Source organism: Suncus etruscus, chromosome 11, assembly GCF_024139225.1.
Source record: "Suncus etruscus isolate mSunEtr1 chromosome 11, mSunEtr1.pri.cur, whole genome shotgun sequence".
Taxonomy (NCBI): domain Eukaryota; kingdom Metazoa; phylum Chordata; class Mammalia; order Eulipotyphla; family Soricidae; genus Suncus; species Suncus etruscus.
The window spans coordinates 82,189,446-82,208,974 of record NC_064858.1 but is presented as its reverse complement, the minus strand read 5'-3'; the positions used below and the strand labels follow the sequence as shown (position 1 = coordinate 82,208,974).

Here is a 19,529-nt window from a genome sequence, read left to right as displayed (position 1 = left end):
CTAAATACTAATGACAGTTTTTAATTAAATAAAAAAATAGTTGATAATATTAGGCAAGGAACCACAAAAGATGCTTAAAAACTTAATTAATTCTGAAAAAGAAGAATGATAATGGAAGATTCACAACATCTAGCATCAAATTTTCCTATAAAGTTTTTATAATAATCAACACACTGAGTGTCTAGGTTGGAATTATATGGTCACGCTGATATATAATAAAATTTAAGTAAAAATGTAAAAATTTATTGCAAATAAACATTATATTATTATAATTGGTGTTCAAGCTTCTTAATTTGAAAAAATAAGACATCAGAACATCTCATAAGGCCTTGATTTTATTATGCCATCCATTCCTTTAACTTAATATAATGCTCCATAAATATATTAGTTTGTCTCATGAATGACAGTCATAATTATCACATTATTTTAACAATTAGGATAAAAGATACTTGAATATTAAAGAACTATATTTTGTCATCCACGAACAGTTCTGTAATCAGTTTTAAGTGTTATAATATCTTGAGTATGTACTCATAATTGAACCTAATGATACACACAGTTTTGAAGATTGAATAATATTCACTTCAAAACTTGGCAATTACAAGGAAATTGATAAATGATAGCCAAAAGTTTACGTAAATGTATAAGAGCAGTAAAGCATTCATCATTCTGGAGTTTTTCAATATTTTCTAAAAATACTTCATAACTCTAAGCTTCTGTAAAACCATATGGTAATGAATGTGAAATTAAAATACAACATTTAAGGCCAGAGCCATAGCACAGAAAGTAGGGCTTTTGTCTTGTATGTGGCAGACCTGGCTTTGACAATCAGCATCTTATATGGTCCACCGGAGACTGCCAGGAGTACTTTCTTTTTGTAGAGCTAGGAGTAATCCATGGTTTCAAAATCCCACCCCCCCCAAAAAAAAAAGAAGAAAAGAAAGAAATGGCAAGTCACCTATATGGTAATAGAAAAAAAGTAAATGCAAATCTAAAACAAATAAATGTAAATCTATGGGAGAAGTACATCTGGCAGTGATTAGGTCTTAGTCCAAACTCTGTGATTAGGGATCACAGGCTACTGGCAGGTCCTGAACTCAGATGGAGTATATACATACAAGGTAAACACCATATCTGATCTACTATCTCCATTCCAAATTTCTGGTCGACACCTGGCAGTGTTCAGGGGTTACTCATGGCTTTGTGCTCAGAAATCGCTCCTGGCAAGCTTGGGGGATTATATGGGACGCCGGGAATCAAACCGGGGTCCGTCCTGTTGCGTGAAAGGCAACCACCTTACTGCTTGTAATATGGCTCTAGCCTCCAAATCTAAAATTATAAACTATATGACCAAATTAATGGTTACCAGAAAATAAAAAGGTAAAGGAAAACTAGGATTATTGGGAGGAAAGGCATTGATAAGATAGTAAACATAAAATAAGAATCTTAGTGGTAAATTATGTGTGGTTAGCTACTGATGTAATTAGAAGCACAGCTGAAATGATAGGCTGAAGTTTATGTTCAATCTCATTAAAATTAAAAAATTTTATTAGGGCAAGAGTGGTGGTGCAGCAGATAGTGTATTGACCTTACAAGTGCCTGATCTGGGTTCAATCTCCAGCAACCCATATGTACCCTCAAACCTCAATCAGGAGTAATATCTGAGCACAGATTAGAAGTAACAACTGAGTACCAATGGATGTGATACAAAAGCAAAATATGAAAAAAATAATTAAAATAAAAAGTATATATCATATATTTTACCTCACTTAAGATTCTATTGGATACCAAATAAAAGTAAAATTCAAATTCTAACTTTACCAATAACAAGCTGAATCAAATCTAGATCTAAACCTTACATAAAATATATGACAAATTGTATATCTGATTCCATAATACAGAAAATAAATATAGCTATAATAAATAAAACTTTAAATATTTATGAAAATATTTAAAAAATAGTCAACGAAAGAAAGGCAATATCACTTGAACATAAAGACATATATGAAAAGAAGTACAGTAATCCTTAGATGTTGGAGATTACACAGGTCAGAGAAACATGTAAGCAAAATATTATTCTAGTAGAAAAATTGCCTATCTACCATTCTTTCATTTTACTTATGAGTCAATATTGTGATTTATGAAGTTCAATTCATTTACAAAATATCCATCTTTTTTATCATGTTCTTAAAAGCATCTTTCACTTGTTTATTTCTCAGTGTATAAATGAAGGGATTCAGCATAGGAGCCACCGAAGTACTAAGCAGAGCTATCCCTTTATTTAAAGACACCCTTTCTTTGGCAGAGGGTTTTACATACATGAAGATGCAGCTGCCATAAGAAATAGACACAACCACCATGTGAGAAGAACATGTAGAAAAGGCTTTCTTCCTCTGTTGAGAAGAAGGAATCTTTAGAATGGTTTTAATGATCTTTGTATAGGAGAGTACCACTAACACCAGTGTAACCAGTAGTGTCAGAATAGCTGATAAAAGTGCCATTAGTTCTATTGTTGTTGTGTCTGTGCAAGAGAGCTGTAACATAGGGGAAGCATCACAGAAGAAATGATCAATCTCATTGGCTGCACAGAAATCAAGCTTGAGACCTAAAGTGAGTGGTGGAAAAATGATTAGGAAACCAGATAACCAAGAAGCAAATATTAACATGTTGCAGATTCTATCATTCATGATGGTCGTGTAATGAAGGGGCTTACAGATGGCCACATAGCGGTCATAGGACATGGCAGCTAAAAGAAAAAATTCAGTTGCACCCAAGAGAATAGTAAAAAACAACTGTGCTACACAACTGTTGTAAGAAATGGTCCTGTCACCAGTTGCTATGCTGACAAGAAATTTGGGGATGCAGACAGTTGTAAATGTGATTTCTAAAAATGAGAAGTTTCGAAGAAAGAAATACATTGGTGTCTTTAGGTGTGAATCCAGTAGGGTGAGTGTGATGATAGTTAAGTTTCCAGCAGCACTTAACATATATGTGAAGAAAAGAAGAACAAAAACTACCACCTGTAATTGTGGATCATTTGTCAGTCCAAGAAGAATAAATGTGGTCACGGTTGTGTGGTTTCTCATAGTTGGCTTCTATTTAAAAGAACAAATAATAATAGAAATACTTAAGAATCAAAAAGGAAAAGGCTATGCAACACATCTATATCTTAATATCCTCCTAAAGCACAAGGACTACCTAATTCCAAGAAACTATCATTTTTTTTGTTAAAAACCAGTAACAGCCTTAACACTCATATCAATTTTACTCATTTTCATGAATAAAATGGAATCCCACTTTTTTTCTTTTCTATTCTTTTAAATTCAGTTATTTCTAAAGAATATCAAATATATTGTGACATAAATGAAGGCACGATAAACAAAACATATTTTAACTTAATTTTAGAAAAGTCCCCCCAGCTGCTTTACCCAATAATACTAAGCAGTTCTAATGCTTTTGTATTTGATTTGTATATGTTGTACTTGTTAGTCTATGTTAGGGACCACCAGGGCCACCTTGGAAGTACTTAAGTACAGCACGAGCAACACCTCCATTCCCAATTTTATCCTTTTATACTCTTTAGTGGCCCATTATTCCCATTTGTATTTAGGGTAACTCATTATAAGATCAAGAATTATTTTATATATATTTACTATTATTTTTGTTTATTTATATGCATGTATTAAATTTATTTTATATTTATCAATTTCTTATAAAATTATAGAATTTCATGTGATTAGAATCATGCTTCTCTATATATAAGAATTTCAATCACAAAGATATAATACTACCCCATCACAAAAACATTGCTATACTGTTTCTCTTAAACAAGTTCAGTAATTTCCTTGGTATTTATCTACCCTGACCTGTTTTACTTTGTAATTTTTTTTTGCTAGTTCCATTGCATTGGAAATCATATTTCTATACATTGCAGAGAACATTAAAACTTATCTATCATTCTATATGTCACATAGTATGATTTTATGGAATGAAAACCAAATAGCTGAACTGTTTTCTTGTCAAATGATCTTAAAGCTATACAGCATCAAGAAATCTTTAGAACAAAATTTTGCTTTAGGTAAGTTAATGATTTGTTTAAATTTGCTTAGATTCAATAAATCCACCTTTGGTAAACATTGCTTTTTCTGGGTTTCATGATAGATTTTGGATTTTGTAAGAAAACTCTAGCATTAACTTTTTAAATTTACAAATATCATATCATCATTCATATCTCATAAGTATAAATAATAAGTATAAATAAGTATAAATAATAGCTTTACCAAAATTCTGAAACCTTTAGAACTTAAATCATAACAGATTTCACTCATATTTTTCTTTTTGTCTGAAAGTTTGTATTTACTTTCTTTTTACTCATCTTTGTCAGTTTCTTTTCTCTACTTATGGAGAGAAAAACATAAGATAAATAGTGATGAGTTATATACACTTTTAAAATATATAAAGGGAAATGCATTTTATTTGGATATTCTCTAGAATAAAAATTATGGTATTAATTATTTTTAAAAGTAAATTAAAACAATTACAAACAAATTAAATACATTATTTTTCTTTTTAATTCCACAATAAACCATTTTCAAGAGACTAAAATAGCTATTGTTTCCAACTTTGTTTAAAATCCCAAGAGATTTTACAATTGTTTCAGTGGTCTATAGAATAAGAGATACATTACTTCAATAAATAAAAATTGAATATCTTAAATTTAATAAGCTAAATAAACTAAAATAGTTGTCTAGTTTAGGACATATACATAGTTCAAATGATATAACTCAAAGTATTCATAACAACTCATATAAAAGTATCATTGGCAATTGCACAGAATTACCAAGAAGAAATGGCACAATAATTTCATAAAGAACATTTCTGAAATTCTGTTTATATGTTTTGAAAGATGTCTATTCAGTTTCATGTAAAGATCACAAGTTTATTACTAAGCATAATTGCTTTTTAATATAAATTTTCAAAAACTAACATTTTTTTAAAGAACTGGTCTTATATAATGCCATACTCAATCAGCACAGTCTGTGTCATTTTATTTCTGCATTATGCGTTAGAGTCTACTAAATTCATATTTTAAAGAAAATAACATTTTACAAAACTTAATTCCATTGCCATAAATTAATTCCCGATTCTTTTTTGACATGTATATACAAAATGACAATTTTTTGTAGATTGCCTGTTCCTCTTTCTACTTTTACATTGATTCTCACCAAAACTACATTATTTCTAATAAAGTATCCTCTTAACAAAAAATGCAAGTTTTTATCATAGTAATAAACTTACCTAGTTTTATTTTTTATTTTAAAAGAAGACCATTTTTCTAATTTATTTTATTTAGCTATATATCATGTGTTTCTATATTATAGACAAAATGAATACATTTTTGAAGTTTAAATAGATGTAAATAAAAGTTAATACTTGTTCTTCATTTTGAGATATTTTGGTCCTCAAAATATGAGAAGCCATATTGTTTGGTTTGCATTTCTAAGATGAAAAAGATTGCAATCTATTTTATAATTTTACCACTCTCTCAAGAGAATTAATTTCTTAGAAAATGTTTTCAAAAAGGAAACATTTCTCTGGAGACTGGTATGTACAGAAGCTAAAAATATAAAAATTGAATGTTAAAAATAGATTTAATCTACAAATTGAAGTCTACAAACATGAATAATCCTCAAAACAACTGTATATTAATAAACATAAACCATTGATTTATATATTAATTATAGAAGTAACATTGGCTTTATACAACTAATATATCTTAGGTACAATTATAGGTGCTGAATTTTGTGAATTGAATACAATTTCATTCTTTTTCAAACTATATGTCACCACATTATAGTTACCATAAAAGAAACAACACATTTTTGGTACCACTACCAACAACTACCACAGTCCATTAAATCTTTAAAGATGAAAATCTGGGTGTTGGAGAAATGGCTCAAGTTGTAGAACATAAGCTTTCCATGATGCAAGCCTTAATCCCATCCTTCACACAGCATATTTCCTAGTACTGTCAGGTGAAATACCTAAAAATTAAATTAATAGCAATTAATATATTTTCATTTAGTGTCTATGTAATTGCTAAATTTTATTTTATGTATATTTTTAACTTTGAAATATTTTATTGTGGTTCTATTGTTTAATTAGACTTTATGTTTAATGGGCTGGAGGGATAACGCAGCTGTAGGGGGTTTTGTTTTGCACACAGCTGATCCAGAAAGAACCTTGGTTCAATCCCCAGTGTCCAGTATGGTCCCTTAAACCAGGAGCGATTTCTGGGCTCATATCCAGGAGTAACCCTGAGCGTCATCAGGTGTGGCCCAAAAACCAAAAAAAAAAAATGACTTTATGTTTAAGATATACTGTTTCACATCACTTCAGTATATGTTACCATACTTCAAGCACTACCAAAACAGTAATTTGTATTTAATGATTAAATTAGATTGTAGTATCTACTGAGTTTAAAGTTCAAAAATTCAAAGACTTGCACAAAAAATTTAGAGATTTTATCAAGTTTAGAATATATGAAGCCAAGGACATAGACCAGACCCTAGACTAGGGCTTTCTTGTTGGTCCCAGAATACATACTGCCTGGTCATGGTTCTATCAGCCAGTCATCTGTAGATCACATTCTTGGCTTTTGCACAGCCCATAGTGTGGTAAGTCTTCCAATTTGATTTATCATTAGTTGGTAAGGTAGGATAACATGTTCTTACGTCCATTTGTTCCCAATTTCCTCGTTGTCAGGATCTCATATTAGAACTGGCACACGTTGGAGATCAAGTAGTATTCAGGATGTCCCAGGTGGGCTTTGGTTCCTGTGGCTGTTGTGAAGAAGTGTGTCGATTCTATGTCTGGGGTTCAGGATTGAAGTCTGGATGGTCAGTGTACAATCTTCTGGCGTCTAAGATGGGTCCACATGACATATTTTCAAGGTGGGAGATTCCCCTGTATTGTAAATAAGTATGAGTTCTTATCTCTAGTAGATAAGAGCTTGTATATATACATGGGATTTCCCCTTTTTTAGTGTGCCTTTGCAGGAAGAAATGGTGCTTCATTATATTGCCGGTGCACTTGGGATGAAAAGAACAGAGAAACAAGTCACACATTCAAAAAACATAAATATATATATATATATATATATATATATATATATATATATTTGCTCACATATGTATAGTGAAAAATGATTGTAAGTAAAATGAAATAAAAATAAAAAGCTAGACAAAGGCAGGGCTGCACCCGGAAGACTCCACATGCCAGTTCTTCTGTGTCTCCTCAGCTGGTATGTTGGGGGCTCTGGGCAGGACAGCTAGCCATAGACCCCCTCGGCTGACCACTTAGTCCAGGGGACTGAGACCCCCCTCCACGCCAGGCGGGTCTTCAGGGCCACACCTGGTTAATTGGGCCCTGGGGGGTGGGGAGGTCTAGAAATTCCTCCCAATGCATCCACAAACTACAGAGGCAGGGCTGCACCCGGAAGACTCCACATGCCAGTTCTTCTGTGTCTCTTCAACTGTTTTTGGAAAAAAGTGGAATTTTCTAGATTTGGAGGATAACTCTTTCTAAATATTCTTTTACCATGATGATTCTATCCACTGTTTGTCTTGTTCTCTTTGTGAGCTGTTCAATAAGGAACTTTGGTGGAAGAGTTCCTCAGTTTAATGCTTATGATTGAACCATGTCGTGGGGATTGGTGGACTTGTTCCTATGGTCCCCATATGCGTTGATAATGCCACGTGGCATTGTTCCTTGTTTGCATAGGCACATTAAAATGGGAAAATACTATTCATACAAGTAAGTTCTTATCTATTAGAGATTGGAACACACAAATCTCATAGTGCAATGGGACCTTACACCCTGATCATTGATATAATGACCTGGCACAGGCCTCAGAAGAATGGGCATCCTCCATTCACCCTTGAACCAGGGAAGGTATCTACAAAACATCCAAGGTTTTTATAACAATACCTGAAAGCAATCCTGTACAAGGAAGACACTACCGTGGCTCTGACATAGACCTTCTCAAAAGAGACTTCCCTTAACACTAAGAAGACTTGACAACAGCAATGACCTGCTTACAGGACAAGGTTCTCTGCATTGCCCTTTAATTGTGAGGTGAAATGACAGGATGCTCTGCACCATTCTGACTGCAATATAGGATATGCAGATTCCAGAATCTTTAATACAGAAACATGATAGCAACAACAGAGACTTTGTGAAAAAAAAAAAAAGTGTATTGGCATTACAGACAATGACCTGAATTGGACAAACTAGTTTGCCTGGAGCCTAGAGTTGGTCTTATGCCAGAAAACTTCAGGGATAGGGTCCCCTTGTATTTTAGCCAAAGCTTTTCCATTCCATGTCCCTCATATTTTGGTGGGCCTATGCAAACAATAATTGCCACTCTAACACAATTTTTACTGTGCTCCTCTGACTCTAATTCTTAAGAGAAACAAACCACTTAAACTTTTGAGGTTAACTTAAACTAATATTCATGTGCATTGAAATGTAAAAAAGTACTTTGCCTTCAATGTTTAAGGAGTTACATAAGTGTTATGTCTTTAGATTGCTTTGTGTGCTGCGAAGAAACATTACAATCTGGGGACTTGAGGGAGAAAGCATTGTACATAGGTTCTGTTTATTTTTCTTAATGTTCTTTGGCTGAATATGATATCAGCATTAGGACTACTGAGAATTCTGTTTATGGGTGATTATCCTTCCACTGTAACTTTACCTTGTCCTCTTTCTTTGCATCTTTGGTCTCATAATTAAAAATAAAAATTAATTAAAAAAAGAGCTTACTAAAAAAAATAAAGAGCTAGTGTTATACAGGTCTTATACTTATGATGGAAGTAAATGTTTCCCCATTGCCTTTTGAGATTTTCTTGTGGGGTGTAGGTTCCCAGGCACCTTTTCATCGCACACCCTGCCCTTCCTGAGATTGGTAAAAGATTTGAGGGGGGTGGGTCTTGTGTAAAGTTCTTGCAATGGGAGTCCTTTTAGGGCTAAGTCTGGTATCCAGCAAGAATCCACGATAGGATAACTTGGTAGGGAGAGTCACACAGCATGAGTCAGTTAGGGGTGTTGGTTGTCTTTTCCTGCTGTGGACGAGGTGTGGGTTTGAGTAGATGTCCCTTCGCTCGGGTGCTGGGTACTGGTTCCTAGGGGTAGGAGGTCAGTCTTGAAGCCTAATAGGTGGAGAACTGAGGGTGAAGAGTTTTAATAAATTGGAAAATCTGGATGGGATTGAGGGGTGAAGGGGTAGTCGGATTCCTGGAGGGGGTATAGGGGAGAGTATTTGGAAGGGGCAGAAAGGAAGAAAGGGAAAAATAAGATTAAATAGGGAATTAAAAAAAAAAGAAGAGGAAGTAGTGAGAAGAGAGGTGAAAAGATTGGGGGCATGTCATTTTGCTTTAATATGTACAATTAGTGCTGCTTCGGTGATCTGGCTGGTCATATGCTTCAGGTCCTAAAAGAAGGTATGCCCTAGAGATAAAGGGTGTGTTAAAAAGTTTTGTCCGGACAATTTTGTAATGCAACCTGGGTATGGTATCTCGTGTGGTTTAGCTCTGAGATGCCATCTTAGGTTGTCCATCCTTTGTATCCAAGAACACCTGTGGACAGAAAAGCTGAGAGGTTATTTTGAATATATTAAGCTTAAGGCATTAACACCTATTATTTTGAAATACTTCGGTTGTAGTCAGTGATTTCCCGTGGTATTCTTTACCTGTAACCTTGTATAAGATCTCTAAGAGGTTATTGTGAGCCTTTGCAGTATCAGACTGATTACATACCTGTTCACTCTATGCTGCTGTTTCTGAAAATGTTGGTTTCTTTATGTTCTAATGTGTAGTAGAGAGTTTATGATGTTCCTCTTTCATGTGTTCTGGGCACTTCTGCCCGGTATATGTGTAGTATTTCTGTGTTCGGAGTTTCTACCCTGTTAAATCCTATTATTTGATCTTTGAATATTAGTTGTATATATGGTGTAGTTTCGAGGTGATTCAGAATAGTACTATCATTCTGTGTTTATCTTTCATCTTCTGACTTTGTTTAACATAATATGTTCAAGGTCCATCCATGTTGCTGCAAAGTCTGTGATTGAATCATTTCTTACTGCATGTAGTATTCCATTGTATATAGATACCACATCTTAATGATCCAGTCATCTGTTGTTGGGCATCGAGGTTGGTTCCAAGACTTGGCTATTATACTGAGTGCTGCGACAAATAGTGGGGTGCACACATATTTGGGGATGAATGTCCTTCCGGTTTGGGGGTAGATACCCAGGAGAGCAATTGCTGGGTCAAATGGCAGCTCAATTCTGAGTTCCTTGGGCACTCTCCAGACAGTTCTCCATAGGGATTGGGCTAGGGAGCATTCCCACCAGCAGTGGATGAGAGTGCCTTTTATACCATACCCCCGCCAACAGGATTGTTTCCATTATTTTTGATGTGAGCCATCCTCACTGGTGTAAGGTGGTACCTCATTGTTGTCTTGATTTGGATTTCCCTAATGATGAGTGAAGGTGAACATGTTTTCATGTGTTTGTTGGCCATCTTTCAATCTTCTTTTCAATTCATCTCCCCATTTTTCTATGGCTTTATTTGGTTTTGTGGAGCTCATCTTTCTGAGTGCTTTGTATATTCTGGATATCAGCCTACGTCCTACATAACAAACATGACCTCCAATGCCAGAGTCCTGAGGGAGGCAATTTCAACTGAATGGGTCTTCAGGAATCATAACAAAAGACGATATTCCAGACTCCATTTGAGCCTCAGTGCAAGGGCCAAGACCACTAACCACAGAAGACAGATTAAAATGACATCGAGGAAACAGAACTTCTAAAATCACAAAGAAAGTCATCATCATAAGTTCCACTCCTTGACCTTGCACAGACAGAGACCCCTAAATTTAGAAGTCTGTCTTTATCATCCAGATTGAAGCAGAAGTCTTCCATACGGCACAAAAACACCAAGGAAAGAGTAAATGAATGTGAAAGGAGTCTATAAATAATCCCATGACAATATATTCCAAGGGTAGGGAAACCCTGTATCTCTTAGGCCAAGGGGATTCCCATTTCGAATAACCCCTAAATTTACTGTGTCTATGCAGGGACGGGGGGAGAGACAAAAAACACTAAATAATCCTTTTATTATTATTATTATTTTATTTTTTTTATTTTATCTAGTTTTGATCGAATTCTTTGTTTTGGGGTAAATACTGAAACAGTTGTCCATTTTTTAATTATATATTTACTTTTTCTTTCTTCTTTTCTCTTCTTCCTCCTTGCGCCTTGTCATATTTCTTATCTCAAGACCATGGCAACTATGTGGTGCATATTTTTATGGCTGCAGTGCTCACTGAATATCTTATTTGATTCTTCTTTTTGAACTGCTGTGGTGTCTTACCTTCTTCTTTTCCCCATCGTCTCTCAAACCAAGGACGAGAGCCTCTAGAATGACTCCGCTCATAGTCGGCGTAGTCGATCTTTACCCCATTATATTACCTTTCTCTTCCTCAAACAAATCCACATAACTTGATCTTTCTAGCCCCGCCTCCCAAATAGAGGGGGAAATAACGGAGGCACCAAGACCAAACAGGTATAAGCCCACTAAGTAATTAACTAGACACAGAGGGGACCATGCATTCTAGCAGCCCCTGGGGGGAGGAGTGGAGGATATGGGAGGCAGAATGGGAGCAGTTGTGGGAGGACAATTTGGTGGTGGGAATTCCCCTGATTCAATGTAAATATGTACCTGGAATATTACTGTGAATGATATGTAAGCCACTACAATTAAAATAAAAATTATGTTAAAAATATATGAAACCAAGTTATATAAACAGTTTAAAAATTTAAGGAAAATTTGGCCAGAGCAACAGCACAGCAGTAAGGCTTTTGCCTTGCATATGGCCGATATAGGATGGACCTTGGTTTGATCCCCAGCATCCCATATGGTTCCCCAAGCCAGGAGCAATTTCTGTGCATAGCTAGGAGTAACTCCTGAGTGACACAGGGTGTGGCCCAAAAAGAAAAAAAATTAAGGAAAATTAAACACTTAACTGTGCCTATGCAAAATAAAAATCATGCCACACCAGGCCCTGATTTCTTTCTTTCTTTCTTTCTTTCTTTCTTTCTTTCTTTCTTTCTTCTTTCTTTCTTTCTTTCTTTCTTTTCTTTCTTTCTTTTTCTTTCTTTCTGTCTGTCTGTCTGTCTTTCTTTCTTTCTTTCTTTCTTTATTTCTTTCTTCTTTCTTTCTTTCCTTCCTTCTTTCTTTCTTTTTTTCTCTTTCTCTAGCTTTCTTTCTTTTCCTCTTTCTTTCTTTCTTTATCTCTTTCTCTCTTTCTTTCTTTCTTTCTTTCTTTATTTCTTTCTTCTTTCTTTCTTCTTCTTTCTTTTTTCTTTCTTTCTCTATCTTTCTTTCTTTTCCTCTTTCTCTCTCTTTTTTCTTTCTTTCTCTCTCTTTCTCTCTCTCTCTTTCTTTCTTCCATCCTTCCTTCTTCCTTCCTTCCTTCCTTCCTTCCTTCCTTCCTTCCTTCCTTCCTTCCTTCCTTCCTTCCTTCCTTCCTTCCTTTCTTTCTTTCTTTCTTTCTTTCTTTCTTTCTTTCTTTCTTTCTTTCTTTCTTTCTTTCTTTCTTTCTTTCGCTTGCTTTGTTCTGTTCTGTTTTGTTTTTTCTTTTCTTTCTTCATTCTTTTAAATTTATATTCATAGCTTCTTGACAGGGGCTCTACCCCACTTTTTTATTTTCAACAGAACCATAGAACATGAATCATCTTTTTCTGCCTCATAATTTAAGAAAAATTAAAGTGGACGGTAGGTACTAGGGGCAAGCAATCCCATGAACATTGAGTAGAGATAAAAAAATAATCATACCTAAATACCCAACCCAAAGTCACTAACAATAGAATCAGAAGACACAAACTATAATAAGCTACATATGAAAAGGACCTGTTACACTAGCAGTCCAGGGAACTAAAGGTGGAGGTATGGGATGCATGCTGGGAACAGGGACAGAGGGAAGTCAACACTGATGATAGGAATGGCCTAATTCACTGTCACTATGGACCTTAAATATAACTGGGAAAGACTTGTAATTCACATTGGTCTCAATAAAAAATTTTAAAATAAGGAAAATTTGCAAGACAAACAAATAAATATATTTACACCTGCTTCTATGTGTTCAAATCAAAACTTTGTAAGTCTCAATAAAATATTTTAAAATAAGGAAAATTTGCAAGACAAACAAGTAAATATATTTACACCTACTTCTATGTGTTCAAATCAAAACTTTGTAAAAGTTACACTTAATATCACTTACCATTCTACATTTAATTGCAAAGTCATCCTACTACAGGTAAATTATCTAAGTCAGTGCAGCATATCAAATATTAAGATATTTGATAAGCTTTAATATCAAGAAAAGACTCTGATCACATTTATATATTTTGGTCACTTTTGACAAGTAAATATACCTGTAAGAGCAACTGTCAAGTGAAGAAACAGAGTTGTTGGTTCATTGCAGTTTATTTCCAATCATTTTTTTTTTAGGGATAATTATTTGTTAAATGACCAACCCTAGGTCCTCAGTGAACAGGTCTGAAGCAGGGATACTGTAAGGACTAAGAGACAGAAATAGGAGAAAGAGCATAAGGTTAGAGACCTCACAGTCTGATAGACAGACCCTTGACTATCTTCCATATACAATATTTATTGCCTAAAATTAATGATCATCAAAAAGAGAACAACTTTCACTAGTCAAATTTATAATTACATTAATCTTTTCAGGTTAGTCTTTTTGACTTGCAAGTGTAAATGACTTTATTCACAAAGGGAGGATCTCCTGAAATAGAAAGATAAAGCAGTTAAAGCATTCCCAAAGCAAAGTCTCTTTCAGGTGCCAAGAATCTGGGTTGAAAGGTCCCATAAACTATCCTATCCTAATTTTGTCCTCTTATACCTTAGCCCTTAATACTCAACAATTGTTCTTAATTCTAATGCATTTGATAAACCTTGACTATTCCACCCTGTGCCTCACAAATGAAGTACATCTTTTGCTTGCTGGAGGCTCAAGTTATATCTCTTTTATTAACTACTCTCATGAACACAGGAGTGAATTGTGAGCAGTTAGCCAGAATTAGTCTGGATATGCCCCTCCAAAATAATTATAGATACACAACACAGCTGGATGATGTTATTTTTTTACTAGCTTCTTTTTGAAGGTTGGGATCTATACATTTATTAAGCGTTACAAGATATGAAGAATCTTCCATCTTTCACCTATAAATAAATTCTCAGAAATCATGAAAGAATGACAAATTATGTTGACAAACAAATCACATCATTATTTATAGACCTAGATACGAATTTTATCACTACCATTTTATATTACTGAGTTAAATATGAACTAATACAGGCATAAACATGCAAAACTATTGACAATATAATTTCTTTTTCTTTATTTTTTAGACCTATTCTTTAGACTTAGGATTTATTCTTGACTCTGTGCTCAAGGATCACTTCTGGCAAGATTTAGGGATCATATGTGGTGCTAGGGATTGAACTCAGATTAACTGCATGCAAGAAAAGTGCCCTATAGCCTTTCTTATTGCTTTTTTTAAAAATAATTTTTATTGTGATCTTAGTGAATTACAAATCTTTCACAGTAATATTTAAGGTACATAATGACAATTAACTAGGGCCATTCACACCCTCAATGTTGTGGTCCCTTCACCCTGTTTCCAGCATGCATCCCAAACCTCCCCCTTTGCCCCGTGGACTATTAGTGTAAAAGGCCTCCTTTGTTGATGAAGAGCATTTTTTTCATGTGCCTTTTGGCCATCTGTGGGTCTTTCTCAGAGAGCTGTATGTTCATTTCCCCTCTCCACGTTTAATGGGTATTTTAGGTTTTATGGGGTTTACCCTTTGTGAGTACTTTGTATATGTGAGATATCAATATTTTACCTGGTATGTTGAGTGCAATTATTTTCTCCCACCTAGTTGTAGGAGAAAAAATAGACCTAGATGTCTTTTAATTTTTGCCTTTATTCTTTTGTCATACAGAAACTTTATATTTTGATGTAATCCCATTTATTTCACTTTGATTCAATAGCCCTTCCATTGGCATCATATCATTGAAGACTCCTCTTTGAGTGTTCTGCCTAAGTTTTTAGCAATGTACTTAATGGATTCAGATATGATCTCAAGTTCTTTAGTTCATTTTGAGTTGAATTGTGTGTAATATTTGAGACAGTGATTCAATGTTAATTTCTTAAATGTAATTATACAATTATCCCAAAACCATTTGTTAAAGAGACTATCATCATTCCATTTCATGTTCTCGGTTTCTTTGTCACATATTAATGGGCCATATATTTGGGGGTTTGTTGTCACTGGATATTTTATTCTAACCCATTGCTCTGAAACTCTATCCTCTGTTCAATACCAGGCTGTTTTGACTACTTTGGCTTTGTAGTACAGCTTCAATTTAGCCAAAGACATGCCTCCCAGTTTCTTGTTTTTTTTTTGTTTGTTTGTTTGTTTTAGTATGATTTTAATTAGCTGTGGTTTTTCTGATCCACACAAACTTTATAATTTACTGTTTTAAGTCTCAAAGATGTCTGAATTTGGATAGGGATTACATTGAATCAACATAGTAATTTAGGTAAAATGGTCATTTAGATAAACTTGATTTGTCCTTTACTTTGGCATGGGATGTTTTTCCATTATTTTAGGTCATCTTTTATTTTTTCTTAAGTATTTTGAAGTTTTCATGGTATAAATCTCTCACCTATCAAGTTGATAACTTGGTACTTGGTGGGTTTAGGCACTATTTTCTTTATTCTTTAATAATATATTTATTTAAGCACCATGATTATAAACATATTTTTAGTTGGGTTTCAGTTTTTAAAAAGAACACTCTTTTTACCATTGCAAAATTTCCACCACCAATGTCCCCATCTCCTCCTGCCCCACCTTCTACCTGTATTTGAGACAGACATTCTATTTCTCTCATTGTCATGATAATTGTTAGTGTAGTTATTTCTCTAGCTGCATTCACCACTCTTTGTGTTAAGCTTCATAAAGTGGGCCAGTCCTTCCAGCCCTCATATTTATTGTTTCTGGGCATTATTGCAATACTGTCTTTTATTTTTCTTAAATCCCATAGATGAGTAAGACTATTCTGTATCTATTTCTTTCCCTTTGACTTATTTCTCTCAGCATAATAGTTTCCATGTCCATTCATGTATAGGAAAATTTCATGACTTCATCACGCCTGCTAGCTGCATAATATTCCACTGTGTATATGTGCATATTTAACCTTTTTAGTTAATCCAATGTACTTTATTTTCTAAGGCACAATTTTGAATGGTTTTGCTTATTTATATTTATCTTGTTACATTATTAAAATATAGGAAAATATATAGGAAAACTGCTTGTTAGTTTTTAGCCTGACACTTTCCTGCAAAAGCTGTTCTATTACTGAAGTTTTTGTGTAGTCTTTGGAATTTTCTTCATATAGTACCATATCATTTACTTCCTTTCTTGTCTCAAAAGACTTGATATCTTTTTATTGCCTAATTTCTATGGCTAGGACTTATAATACTGTATTGATGAGTACTGGTGGCACTGGGCAATGATGTGCTTGATCATAGAGGAAAAGCTTTCTGTTTTTCCCATTGAATATATTAAATATAATGTTTTTTGTTGGCATGTGGTAAATGGCTTTGACTATTCTGAAGAAAATTTTTTGTTATTTTGTTTTTTGGGCCACACCCAGTGAGGCTCAGGGATTACTTTTGGCTCTGTGCTTAGATATTGCTCCTGGCTTGGGGGACCATATGGAATGTCCGGTGATTGAATCGCAGTCTGTCCTAGGTCAGTCATTTGCAAGGCAAATGCCCTACTGCTGTGACACTGCTCTGGCTCCACAGTTCTCATTTTATTAAGAGGTTTCTTTAAATCATGAACAGGTTCATAAATTATTAACTACATTACTTGCAATTATTGATATAATTTTGTTCCTTTGCATATGGTGGATCATGTTGATCGACTTGCATGTATTGAACCATTCTAATAATCCCAGAATAACTCCTCCTTGCTAATGGGATATGATCTTTTTAAACATTGTTGAAATCTACTTAAATAGTATTTTGTTAATTATATTTACATCTATATTTACCAAGGAAGTTAGCCTGTAATTCTATTTTTTGTTGTTGTTGTTATTTGGTATCTCTCAACACTTTTAGTACATGGGTAATATCAACATCAAAGAAACTACTTGGGGGTATTTTTGTTTAATTTTATGGCAGAACTGAATTGGAATAGTAGGAGGTTATTATTAAAGGTTTGAAAGAATTCACTGGTAAATACATCTGAGCCTAAGTTTCAATTTTTGGGAAGACTTTCAATTACCATTTAAATTCCCTCAGGAGTGACTGATGTATATGGATATTCAAAGTCATCTTGCTTTAGTTTTTGAAAGCTAATAGTCAAAATATTGTTCTATTTTTTGCTGGTTTCTCTTGTTTCCAGCCAAAATGTTTCCAAAGTAATCTCTGATGATTCTTTTAATTTCTGTGGTGTCTGTATAATGCCCCCTTTCACCTCTGATTCAGTTTGTTAAAATTTCCTTTTTGTGTTTTTCAAGTTTATCATTGTTTTAAATATGGAAAATCAGCTCTTAGTTTCATTGATTCTTTGATCAGTTTGGGGGGAATCAGGTTAATTTATTTCTGTGCTTAATTTTAATATTTACTTCCTCCTAATTTATTTAAATTTCTTTTCTTGATCATTTTCCAGTTTCTTAAGTTGTGCACCAGTCGTTATTTATAAGGGCTCTTTCTTTCTTATGAATGCTTGAAAAACAATGAGTTTTCCTCTTAACATTGTTTTTGCTGTGTCCTACAGGTTCTAGTAGCCCATATCCTCATTCTCATTTGTTTCTCATATGTTTTCTGAAATACTGTTTCTCTCTCACCCATTGGTTGTTCAGTAATGAGCTATTTATATTTCATATGTTTTCATTGTTTATTTCTGTTTATGATTAAACTCTATTTTCATTGTAGCATGGTCTGAGAATTTACTTAGCATGATTTCTATCCTCTTAAAATTTTTGAGGTAAACTTTGTATGCTAGCATATGTTTTATTCTGGAGAATTTTTCAGTTAATTAAGGATATTGCACACACATATATATGTATATATATATACATGCATACCCAGCCTTTGTCTTACTTTTTTCCTTTAAAGCAATGTTCTCTTTACTAAACTTTAATCTAATTTTAATTTTATGTAATATTAATTTAATTAAATTTTAATTTAATTAATATCCATCTTGAGATGACAGATGGTGTTGAACTCTTGTAGTACTACGTATGTTACTACCACTGTCTTCCTTCATGTTTATTATACAATATTTTAAGGATTTTTCTGGTCTTTTATTCAATGCACATATGTTTAGTAGTGTGAGAAGTTTGTGGTGTACATGTTCCTTGATCATTAAGATATGACCTTTCCTTGCTTCCTATAATTTTATTAAGTCTGAAGTCAATGATGTCTGATATTAGTATGACCACTCTAGCATTTTTGTGTGGGTTGTTTTTTTGAATACTTTTCTAGAGTTTGTTTGCTTTGACTGTTCAAATGTGTTTCTTCCTTGAAGCATAAAGTTAGTTCAATTTTTAATTACATAGTGCCACTTTGTGTTTATTAGTTACATTTAGTTCATTTACATTGAGAAAGATTATTGCAACTCAGTTTTCTGCCATCTTTGTATAGAAATTTGTTTGGTTTGTAGAAATGATCTTGTCTTACAATAGCTCTTTTAGGTTTTCGTATGTTCATTTTATGCTATTTGTAATAGTCAGAATCTGGAAACAAATCAAATGTCCAAGAACAGATGAGTGAATAAAGAAACTGTGGTAAATCTATATAATGGATGTTCAACTGTTTGGAACTTTTCAGAAAAATGAAGTCGTGAAATATGCTTATACATGAATGGATATTCAAAGTATTAAGTAGGTGAAATAAATCAAAGTGAGAGGGATAGATATACAGTGATTTAACTCATTTTGGGGACATAAAATGATAGTATAACAATAATCTTCAGAGACAATAAAGATGAGGGCTATGGAGAACAGTTCCTAGTAGGATTCCATCACTTTGGACAAGAACTGTTTTTGAAAGAGATAAAGTGATATTGCCAAAAGAAATGAAAGAGAAAGAAAGAAAGAAAAAAAAGAAAGAAAGAAAGAAAGAAAGAAAGAAAGAAAGAAAGAAAGAAAGAAAGAAAGAAAGAAAGAAAGAAAGAAAGAAAGAAAGAAAGAAAGAAAGAAGGAAGGAAGAAAGAAAGAAAGAAAGAAAGAAAGAAAGGAAGAAAGAAAGAAAGAAAGAAAGGAAGGAAGGAAGGAAGGAAGGAAGGAAGGAAGGAAGGAAGAAGGAAGGAAGGAAGGAAGGAAGGAAGGAAGAAGAAAAAGAAAGAAAGAAAGAAAGAAAGAAAGAAAAAGAA

General features: G+C 33.8%; 1 protein-coding gene across 1 annotated transcript; it reads right to left on the bottom strand.

Annotated features, from left to right (window-relative positions):
• Window positions 1-2,156: 2,156 nt before the first annotated feature.
• Window positions 2,157-3,086, bottom strand: LOC126022599 (olfactory receptor 6C74-like). The gene has a single exon (XM_049783567.1). The coding sequence runs from the start codon at window positions 3,084-3,086 to the stop codon at window positions 2,157-2,159; it is 930 nt and encodes a 309-aa protein (XP_049639524.1).
• Window positions 3,087-19,529: the final 16,443 nt, after the last annotated feature.